Source organism: Triplophysa dalaica, chromosome 10 (genome assembly GCF_015846415.1).
Source record: "Triplophysa dalaica isolate WHDGS20190420 chromosome 10, ASM1584641v1, whole genome shotgun sequence".
NCBI classification, from domain to species: domain Eukaryota; kingdom Metazoa; phylum Chordata; class Actinopteri; order Cypriniformes; family Nemacheilidae; genus Triplophysa; species Triplophysa dalaica.
In genome coordinates this window covers 11,793,473-11,805,287 of record NC_079551.1, presented here as the reverse complement: position 1 = coordinate 11,805,287, position 11,815 = coordinate 11,793,473, and the positions used below count along the sequence as shown (strand labels likewise).

General features: G+C 34.4%; 1 protein-coding gene across 1 annotated transcript; it reads right to left on the bottom strand.

Moving 5' to 3' along the window:
- Positions 1-391: 391 nt before the first annotated feature.
- Positions 392-8,898, bottom strand: LOC130429959 (uncharacterized). The gene is made up of 5 exons (XM_056758813.1): positions 8,866-8,898; positions 3,844-3,847; positions 3,262-3,606; positions 2,728-3,012; positions 392-640 (listed from the first exon to the last, which is right to left on the bottom strand). Exons 1-5 carry the CDS (start codon positions 8,896-8,898, stop codon positions 501-503), a joined length of 807 nt encoding a protein of 268 aa, XP_056614791.1. The 3' UTR covers positions 392-500.
- Positions 8,899-11,815: the final 2,917 nt, after the last annotated feature.

Here is an 11,815-nt window from a genome sequence, read left to right as displayed (position 1 = left end):
TCAAGTGTACTTGCTCACATAATGAAGTTTCTCTGTTGTTTTACAGACATTCAACACAATGACAACACAAATATGATCAGATGTTCAGTCTTAAAGATTGTAACATATGCATATATATAAATTGTATGTGTCAGCTGAACTTGAAATGTTTTTTTGGTGTATTGACTGCCATTAATAACCACAGTTACTACAAATCTAGCAGAACCATTAACCCCTCACCGGCTGAACATTACAATATATGTTATAGCCATGAAATATTGCTTTTAGTTTTTACTTCCGTCATGAACTAACAGATTACTGCATAAACACAAAAAACAAGACAAACATACAATAATCATTAATATTTTCAATGTGCAATCCAAATTATGAGATGTTGTATAATAAAGTCAAAAGTTAAATCAAAAGCTAAAGTTTGTCATTTAAAAGTGTTAAATGTTGCTCATGTACAGACTCAAAGACACACGTGTAAGCTACAGTAGATGTGACTGTGAACAATATTATCAGTGAAGATCTGATGCTGAAGTCTGAACTTTTCTAGATCTGATGTCATACACCAGAACTGCGACAGTAGCCACGCCCACCACAGCAGAGATGACCAATCGGATCACAGGTTCAGGACCATTACAACAGCATCCACAATCTGAGGAATAAAAGAAGGGCATTTCCGTAAAAATGTCAACCTTACCATAAAAAATGAAGTTTTTACCAAAGGTTTATACTAACAGCACAGATATTCATATTTACTGGTTCAAATACCCATGTTAGGCGTCTTTTCACGTTTTTAAGAATTTGCTTTATTTTTTCAGAGCGAATATATATATATACATATATATATAATCCATTCCCCCCTAATTATCAGTGAATATAAGAGTCAAATTCAGAAACTCCAACTTCAGCCATCAAGGTCATAATATGATGACTGTGTGTGTGTGTGTGTGTGTGTGTGTGTGTATGTGTCATGTCTAAGTATTGGGACAATAAAATCACAATTGTTCTTTAAACACTTATTTTTGTTTTTTACAAACCCTTTGTTCACCCCAGAGGTGTTTAATTTAATGTTCAAAAGGAATCTGTGTTTTCCGACTTTTCAATCTATAGATGTCATTAAGGACACAAGAGGGCGCTATTTAAAGAGTTGATGGGAAATATGTTTTCATGGTTGTATTTTGGTTCCCTGGTGATTTTTGAATGTGACTTTGTCTTTTCTCCATAAGAACATCCTGAAACATACTTTTCCGCTAAGATTTGCTTGAATCATCTCTGGACAGGAAGTATTTTCTACTCCAAGACAATTCTGCAAAATCATTCTACAAAGTTCTTAAGGATTGTGGATCTTTAGAAACATTAACAACATTTGAGAAGATCTTAAATGTACAAATGACAGACAATGAATGGGAGGAAACCTGGAGGGATGTACAGACCTGGAGTACTAGGCCATGAGGGGCATGTGCTGAAACTGAAAAAGGGCGACCCCCCCCCTTTATTAGTCACACAAAATAATAAGATTTAAGAAAATAATAAGATTCAAAAGCTTAAGATTTAGTTACTGTTAATAACAGAGAGTCTAACAGGTAGAAAATATAAGAAGTTGAATGCAGTTCTCAAACACTTTACAGTCTTTCTAAATTAAGTACAGAAGAAAACTCATTAATCTTCAAAAAAACATTAATTTCTTATTTTGTTCTTAGATTATCATTAGTGACAGGAGTTAGACTCACTGCAGCCAGTTTAAGAATGCGGCCCCTGACGCTCAGCGCAGATCTGACAACAATACTAAACAAAATGTACTTTAAGTCATAATCTTGTGTGTTTTTGTTCATTCAAGCACAACAGAGAACGTTATACTGGTGAACTGTGTGACACATTCTGACAGAGATCAGTGACGCAGCCTGTAGCCCTCATATAAGGTGTATTACACCGGCTCTAACTAAATCCTTGGTGTTTCGAGTCTGACGTCATCCCCCAAACGTGTATTTTCGTCAGTTTTAACAATGATAGGTAGTTTAGATGGTTAGAGTTAGGTTAGGGTGTTGGTGAGGGTGAAGGTTTCGCAAGACTTGAAACACCAAAGATTTAGTCAAAACCAACAAGCCACGCCCACGATGTGAATGTTCTTGTTGTCCGTCCTCATATAACACAGACATTACCATTTTAATCAACAGATAACAATGTTGTGGTAAATTGGTGCTCAGTTTTCTTGTTGTAAAACGTTTGACAAAAATCGTATTTATAAAAGATGAAATGCTACTGTGTGCGCCGGCTATTGTGCAGGCAAATGCTTTCCCTCTCCAGTCCTAAATGTGCAAGACCTCAAATACATAAAAATGAACATTTTAGATGTTTCTTGCGTTAAGAAAACGCTGTAGTTGTTCAAACAACAAGATCTTTATTTATGATAACGTTACCGTTGCAAGACGTTCAGCTGCTGTGGAAAGAACAAGTTCACTTCAGTCAAGACAGAATGTTGTGGAGCCATGAGGTTTTACTTATAGATTGAGCGTTTGCGTATCCAACAAGACTCACAAGATTTTTTTAACCTATTATTGGCGAAATATTTGTAAAACAGGCAGACAGACGTATAGGGAGACCAATAGCACAGATTTAATTGAAAAAGCCACCATCATAAAAGGACACTTCGGAGTATAAGGGCGAAAAAGGACATGTGCTATGAACAGGTTGAGCCCTATCTGTGCACGTGCCTGCTGGAGTACATGAGTCATGACTCACCTGAACACTTGTGATAGACATGTTCGATGTCTAGATGTGTAGTCTGGTTAGTGATGGGATTTTTGATGACACAGATGTATGTGTTTGTATCGTGATATTCCACCTCCAGAGGTAGAGAGAGTCTGATGTTGAGATCAGACACACTGATGCTGGACAATAAACTCTTTCCTTTGTACCAGGAGAGACTCACATGTGTCACATTCATCACTGAACACAACAACACACTTTCTGATGATTGAGAGGGTTGTGTGTATTCTCTGCTAATGACAGGGACAGGCAGACGAGCTGAAAAAAAATTAAGGAATTGACAAAAATCTGAATTACTATTAAGCAAGAGGTCGGTTATGTTGACAGTGTTTAATGTCGTATGACATCGACATTAAAAATCGTATGAAATTTGAAATAAAATGGAATTAAACTTTCTTTGAGCATTGTTTCAAAGTTGATAAACAAATAAATAAAATATATTTTGTCGTAAACCATAATACTAATAAAAAAATGTACAGTTACTGTCAAAAGTGAATCTTTACTCACCGTAGACAGTAACCTTAAATCCATTAAAGTTCTTCTCCTTGCCGCTGATGATTAGTTGATAAAGTCCAGAGTGTTGAGTTGTGATGTTTGTGATGGTGAGAGATCCAGTCTGAACATCCACTTGCAGTCTGTCTCTGAACATCCCATCATGAACATCAGCATTTACTGAGACTGTATTGGCTTCTCTGTTGATTCTAACTAGGAAAGTTTTTAGAGAGCTCTGATACCCGCACATTATCAGATCATCTCTCTGTATGTCAACAGTATTAACGTGTAGAGTAACAGAATCTCCCTCCATCACTGACACTGACTTCACTACATCTGCATCTGCATCACCAAACACACCTGCAGAAAGTGTTCAGAAGTCAAAGTTTTGCAAATAACAGAGGAAACTCGTCACTTTCTAGGAAAACAACTTTGGTTCAACAATGATAAATGTGTGCTGTTTCCAAACTTAATTGAAGCTGACGCTGAAGTTCAAAAGCACATCAAACACATTTGAAAAGAAGTAAATGCAAATCTACTGATGGCTCTGTATAACTGATATTATTAATCCTAAAGTTGAGTGTGTTTATAACTTACCCCCCTGCAGACAGCAGAAGCACAAAGAGAGAAAAACAAACAAGAGAAACATCGTCTTCAACACTTCAGAGGTCTGAACAAGTGTCACGTCAGTAAAGTCTTCAGTGAGGTGATGTTCATGTCTCTGCCACAAAACCGCCCCTTCTTTTCAACACACGCCTTCATATACAGTCCTAAACTCTGCCCTCAAAGACATTAATACTTTATTAAACGTCATAATGAAGCCATAAACTTAAAGAAAAAAAATGTAAACGTAAAAAACATGTCATCATGTTTCATATCATTGAATCTGTTCATTCAGAACTCACAACGAGATACAACAGGAACATAGAGATATAAATACACAAAGAAAATACAGTGTTCTTATTTCTTGTTTGAGTTTCCTCGTCTTCTTTCTTTGTGACTCATCTCCACCCCCTGAGGATGTGAGGGAAAGATACAACTGTGTATCCTCGCTTTGGACTCCTCAGATGTCTCCTCAGTCCTGATGTGGATCAGCTCGATTGATTTTCTGTGTTACAGTCTAGAAGCGTGGAATCATCGATTTGAGAAGCACTCAAAGTGAACAAGAGACACTTGGTAAAATATTAAATAATAATAAATATTAAATTGATCATTCTTAACATTGATTGAACATTAAATCAAGTTTGGCGGAACAAAGGGGAAAAATTGTGCTCTAACAACTGCTCCCCTATTAAACCTCCATAATGTTCACAAGAATAAATCACATCCTAATGTCCAAAAACACAAGTGTGTCACTATGCATGAAAGATCGACAGTAGTTTAGACAAAGATGGATGAAATATTATCATAAAATATATAAATGAATAACTAACAGGGGTCTCAAATACACTGTATTTGATGTGTGACACTGAATGCATGTGACGCTCTAACAGATTTATTTCTGGGTTAAAGTCAAACCTGATGTGGAGATAAATGTGGTTTCTGTTCTGCTGCTGAACATGAGATATGTGTTTGTCTATTAGTGACCGTTTGTGTTTGATGACCCATGTGTGTGTGTATGTCAGAGGTGTGAAGAGTTTGTATGTGTGACTGAAGTGTGATTCTTTTGCTGTCTTCATCTTTAACACAAAAACAGCTTTAATGAAGCATTGAACACATCTATGTCAATGTCTGACCAATAAAAGATTGCTTTAAATCAAACAGTGACAGTGGTGTCAGCTCACACTGTATGAAGGATTTATTTGTCAGACTCATTCTGTAATGTATCTTATAAAGTCACTTAAAAAGCATCTGTCAAGTCCATAAATGTATGTGGAATGTTTTATTTAGCAAGTATTTATGTTTTAGATATGTAGTAAATTATGTCATAATGACTTAAAATGTCACCTCTACTGCAGTTTAGCACACTGAGCTGATAAACATCAAGGTCTGTTCTATTAGAAGTGTCAAATCTTTAGAATAAACTGATAATGTTTATAGCGCTTCGTTGTGCTCAAATATATGAACTGCAGCATTCAAATGTATTAAACTGACATCACAATGTGATCAGTAATTCACTTTGACTTTTGCGCCATCTGGTGTCCAAAACCATCATTTGTTTTCTACATGAACACAAGACAAACTACTGAAGTCAATAAAGGTTTATAAGAAGTTATTACTAAATTATTATTTAAGCCAAAGGTTCTGAATTAAAACTGTTAAGACATGAAATTCAAACTGCATAACTTAACTCACAATCTTCCAACACAACTCATTTTAAGCACATCTATAGGTGGTAAACTTCAGGTTAAAAGTCTTGATACAACAGATCACACAAATCAATTATTCTAGTGTAAAGTCAATAAAAATGTTTCTATTAAACGTCTCATAGAAATAAAACTGCATCGTGACTTGTCTTAAGTCTTTTATTGAAGACACTTCAAACAAGCAATACAGCTTAAGCCATTTATCATCTTCAACTGTAACAGTAACAGTGCAATAGTTCAGAAAAGTGCAAACAGAGATGTAGAGACTGAATTTTAAGAAATTAAATTGTATATATATTTCTGGGTTAGTTCATCTGCAGGATTGAGTCAAATGCTTCAAAGCTGTTCACACTAATACATTGGTTGTCAACACACACAGAATGTTGTATAATATACTGTAAAGATGTATATCTAAACCATCCAAATGAAAACATTTCATCAGCATTCAGATCTGACATTTAAAGGTTCTGTGTGTAAGTTTCAGAGGCCACTATTGGCGTAGTTGGAAATTGCAACCTAGAGCTCCACCCCCCCCTCCCATTAGAGAAGCTACGGTTGCCGTCACAGGACAAAAGGGTTCCGTAAATGATAGCGGCCATAACCGGTGGTGTTGATAATTGTAATCTACTTCTCACAGGCGAACAACAGACTGAAGTTACAGACACAGGACAGAGATGATGTCGTCTGAGACAGCAGAGAGTAACCTTTGCAAGTCAAGTGACGAGTCTTATTTACAAAGAAAAATAAATAAAATTTACTTAATTCATCATTTACTCTAATCGTTATAGTGAATATTATTGTTACTTGTTTAACATTGTCTCAGTGATTTATTTGCTTATTATACAAAGCATTTTTTGTAAGTTTAATTCAGCATTTAATTAAATTAAAAAAATCATACTTTTCTACTTTTAAAAGTAAAAATTCTCAAGTAAAGGAAAGTGGTAGATTTTCATGTACTCATTGATTGTAAATTCACAAAAAATTGTAGATTCTGCTAAATGTATGTCAACTTTTGACCTCAACTGTACACATTACAGCAGGTGTGTTCACTTATCACTGCTGATTTTGCTGACGATTGCTGGGGATTCATTCAGATTTGAAGTTATAATTCACCAGCTCCTGTTTGATTTAATTTATAATAACATTGCCAGGCATTTACCTGCCAAAATGAATCTAATCATAAACTTTTATGTGCGTGTCTAGCTGGGGAACTTGAGAGATAATTTATGTAGTTTTTCTTTCACACATTATCATAATGTTTTGCTGTCTCGTCAAACAATTCTAGCAATCTAGCTTTGATTTTGTTACATTTCTGATTTCCATATCCATCAAATCAGACATGAAATATTAGTATTTTAAAATAATAATTCATTTATTAAGTCATTCATTCATTCCGTTTACAGGTGACAAAAAATTGTTTACAATTTATTTTTGTTTCTGTTTCACTGTTTACCTAACACTAAACTAACTAAATAGTCTTAACTAAACTAAAGTTAACCTTCGCTACTTTAATTGATGTTAACTTACCAGTTGACGTTATATTCAATGGCAATTATAGACCACCCCCAGACAATAGACAGAAAGTCTCCAAGCACTTGAAAATTAAAGCAAAAACAAAAGATGAATTAAAAATATTGTGAAGCACTCACTTGTTTCAGGGATACATAAAAAGGTTTCACAAGTCAACAAAAATAAAACAGTTAGATAGATATCTTACCAAGCACATTTTTCCATTTTTATTTCAAAAGAATTTCCCACTTAAGACGACGAGGGGGCTAGACCTTGTTTTAGAATGGAAGTTAATACATTTTGTAGTTCATACAGAGTTTCCTGAAATGATAGTCTGATGAAAGGATATTTCATTAATGTTTTAAATAACACTGTGGTGGCTTAAAACAAGCTCTACATAAACTAATGGTATACAGCCTAAATACAAAAAATAAAACAGCTAAATGAAGAATTACTTATATATATATTATATTGCCAAAGACAAACATTAAGGTTATTAAAATAAGATATTAAACATTCTAGAACAGTCCGGAACTTGTTATCGCACAATAAACTCTGACAGTGTCATCAGGCTTGTATCACACTGAAGGATTTTATTTCACAATAACCGGATGATTGTACATTATCCCTGTTACACACTTACCTCATAAGTTATTAAACATGAAACATTGATTTAAAACATTTTAGTAGCTATTTTTTATTTAAAAGCAGACATTCTTGCTAAGAATCCAGTATTCAAGAGTGTAATGTAATAAGTAAGCAATAAGGTAAGAGAGGTTAAGTGTGAATAAGTAACTTATTTAAGATAAAGCACTAGCCTCAAGTATGTTATTACTTTTTAAAAACAGTTACTAAATACTAAAGTCGAAAAATATGAATGAAAAAACGTAAACAGCAACAGAATATTTTGATTAACGTTGCCCTTAACTTTTTACATAATTTTCACTTATTTCACATTACAGATGTTTACATATAGCATCCCTTACATAACATGTAAGGGATGATCCAAGACTAGTCGTGAGTTAAAGGGTTTTTATGCACTATGTGGAGGCCATGAACAACTGGTTACATTTAATTCTATGCAATAACCAGATCATCATTAACAGTTTTTATAGTTTTGTATTAGTCTTTTGTTTGATATGAACTCTGCCTACTGATCCTCAGAGAAATCCAATTTCATTTTAACAGATGGTCACAAAACAACATGCAGTGGTGGAATTTGCAGACGACAATTCGGTGGAAATTGTCCCAGGCTCATAGTTGGAGGAGAGCAAAGAGGTATGTTTTTGTTTCAATCAATATAATAATTTACAGCATATGGATATATTTACAGTGATTTATATTTACTTTTTTCAATGAAAAATATTCTCCTACTGGACTTTTTCCAATGTGCGGCAGCTTGCGAAAAGCTGCAGTTTGGCTGACAGGATCAACTGGAGGAGGTTACAGTTTCATTTGTTTTGCCTGAAACAGGAAACGTGATTCCATTGTAGTTTGTATACAATATCCAGTGCTAGGAATGGAGAAATGCAGAGAGAGATCAAGGGATTGATATTCAAGGGGGATGGAGGAATTTCATATTATATCCATAAAATACCATCTAAACACTATGCATTTTTCATTCATACATAAAGCAAGATTTTCAGCATCTATAGGTTAAAAAAATAGCCCTGCTCATATTTTAATGAACATTATTAAAACTAAATGTCAAGAGCATTGCGCAAAAGGTTTTTTGGATGCACGTCAAGTGGCTTGCGTGACTCTCCTTATGACCCAAAGTTTGAGAACCTGTCATATAAATTACCTCACTGCCAGTTAGTGTAGCGGGTTGATACATTTGCGCATGAGATTTTAGGTTCACACACTCATTTTACAATTAAATAAAAACGTGTCTGGATTAACGTTGCAATTTGGTTTATTTTCATCCTATGATTCCTTGTAAATGCAACTTCAACTAATTCTAAAGTGCTTCTTTTATAAAGAATGCTGCTATCTCACATAACGCAGTAAAGCAGTCCCTGTATAGAGTAAAAAAAGATTGTTGAGTCAGCAACACAGCCATAGACAGCACCTGGTAACGTGGCACATAAGTCACCTCCTAGGTCGGGGAACACAACTAGAAAAGGTAAACCTGTATGTAAGGTGCCTTTAGAGTCTTTGTAGTGCGTTAAAAGACAACCTTATCAGGAAACATGGAGATGGTGGTCTAGTGGGTTAAACCACTGAACTGGTAAATCAAAGGTTGCTGGTTCGATCCCAGCAGCCACCACCAAGCAAGACACTTTACTCCATGTTGCTCCAGGGGGATTGTCCCTGTAATAAGTGCACTGTAAGTCGCTTTGGATTAAAGCGTCTGCCAAATGACTAAATGTAAATGTAAACACAGCCCTGAACTTATTTGATATAGTCCACTAATAATAATTCATAATATAACATTAATCTTCAAATACTAGGCCTCACCCTCCTGTCATTAATGCATCTCTTGCTGTACGACATAGGACGTTTGTTTTTTAATGAGAATGTTTTTAACATAATATATATAATTATGTGATAGTTCACCCAGAATACTAAATTCTTATTTATTTACTTACCCTCTTATCATTTCAAACCCATACGACTTTTTTCTACAGAACACATAAAATGTTTGCCACTTTGAAGAATGTTGGTAAACATTATTCATTGACATGACATTGGTTTTGTGTCCACACACTGGAAGTGAATGGGTACGGCCATTGTTTGGTTACTAACATCCTTCAAAATATCTTCTCTTGTGTTCTGTATAAGAAAGAAAGTCATACAGTGTGAGTAAATGATCACATCATGTATTATTATTCATTTAGAATGTGTAATAACTTAAAAAGAAACTTCACTTTCTGTAGTACAGCAAGAGATTATGGCTGCATTAGCAAGAACAGGTACACAATAATTTAAATCAAACAAAACCCAGCAGAGTATCGACAATATGCAGCCCAGCCTTTGCATGACCACATTCTTTACTCTTTCGCATAATGGTAATCCACAAAAACCCAGATAACAGAACCTTTGGCAAAGACTTACACATCTTTTTGAATATTAAAAACACAAAAAAGTAATAATTAATTCAACATCAATATCCTGATCAGTTTTGACTGAACATAACTTTTCTAAATAAGCACAAAGAACATAAATCAAGTTGTATCAGAAGGGAAATTAACTTGTTTTGAGTAGATGGATAATTTACAGTTTATATTTAATGTTTATCACTGTTAAAATAAATCCCCATCTAAAAAATGCTGGTGTGTTTTTAACCCATGGGTGGGTCAATATTGCACAATATTGAACTTTATGCCACAATGCATGCTGGGTACCATAAAACAAAGCTCATCTATGGTTCCCAGCATGTACTGCGCCGTGATATAATTGCTTTTATTTGCATTAATATTTGCTGTTGTTTATTGGGACTTTTATTTTGTGATGTTTATTGATTTGTTTATTCAAACAGCTTGTTCATTGTCAGTATTGTCACAAAAAAAAGGCAAAAGTCTTAAGCGCATTATAGAATTTTCATACCAACAAGTTATTTATATTTTGCTGTAGTGTGTCCTTAGGAAATTTAAGTTTACATTCCAAGCAATCCTTCTGTCATTATTTGTGATAATCCAGTGAGATTTTTGTGTGTGTACAGTGAGTCTGACAACAATAGATAATCTCCATACAGAGATGTGGTTTTGTTATCATCTGGTCTGTTTATTAAGAGAAAAGAATGAGACAGACTAAACCCAGAAGACCTGTGCCAATGTCTCAAAGACACTTAAAGGAGCACCTGCAAACATACACTACAATGAAGCTTTGGACACTTTTTTCTGTAATCTGTAAAGTGGGGATGCTTCATAATAAAAATGTCATAAATCAATTTTATTTATCAATTACCTTCTATTATCAATCTTTGCAGTGACTGCCCCATGTGTTTAAAGCCACTTTTGTCCAAGATTCAGCTTTGAAAGTCGGTTTCTTCAAGTGTCTTGGAGACATTGCCACAGGTCTTCTCGATTAAGTCTGTCTCATTTTTTCTCCTCCTCAATGTAATAATATCAGTCTAGAAGATGACGAGACAACATTTCTGTGTGGAGCATTGTTGTCGGACTCCCTGTACATACAGAAACGTCACTGGATTTTCACAAATAATAACAAAAGGAATGCTGTAATGTAGACTTACATTTCCTACAGACACACTACAGCAAAATAACGTTGATCAAATGAAATCAAAGCATACATTTTCTTAGCAAAAGTGTGAGTTTTTTTTTTTTTGCAAATTAGAAAATAACTTAAAAAACACACATCCATAACTTGTACTAATCATTAATTCATCATGCTTGAAGCATTAAAAAAATGTTTATTCACTCCTTTTTTAAAATAAGATGTTTTGCATGAGTAAGTACACCATTCCATTGCTTTAATAGTAAATCTCATCACACTTAAATACAATACTGTTATCTTTTTGTCATTCCAGTATCTCCCAACTTCCTCCGAAGCTTCAGTCCATAATGTCCCGGTGATTGAAGCTGACGTGGAGTCACAGTGATTTAAAACAGTTGTTGTAAGTCTCTACATAGTTTTTGTTTTAGATGTTAGTGTTTAAACTGTTTAATGAATTTGCTTTGTAGTTCTTTATAAATATTTTCTCAATTCAAGTCCAATTATATCATTTCATGTGTTTCATATAGATGTGAGCTAAAAATACTGTTTGAACTGCAGGGTTAATTATAATATAAACA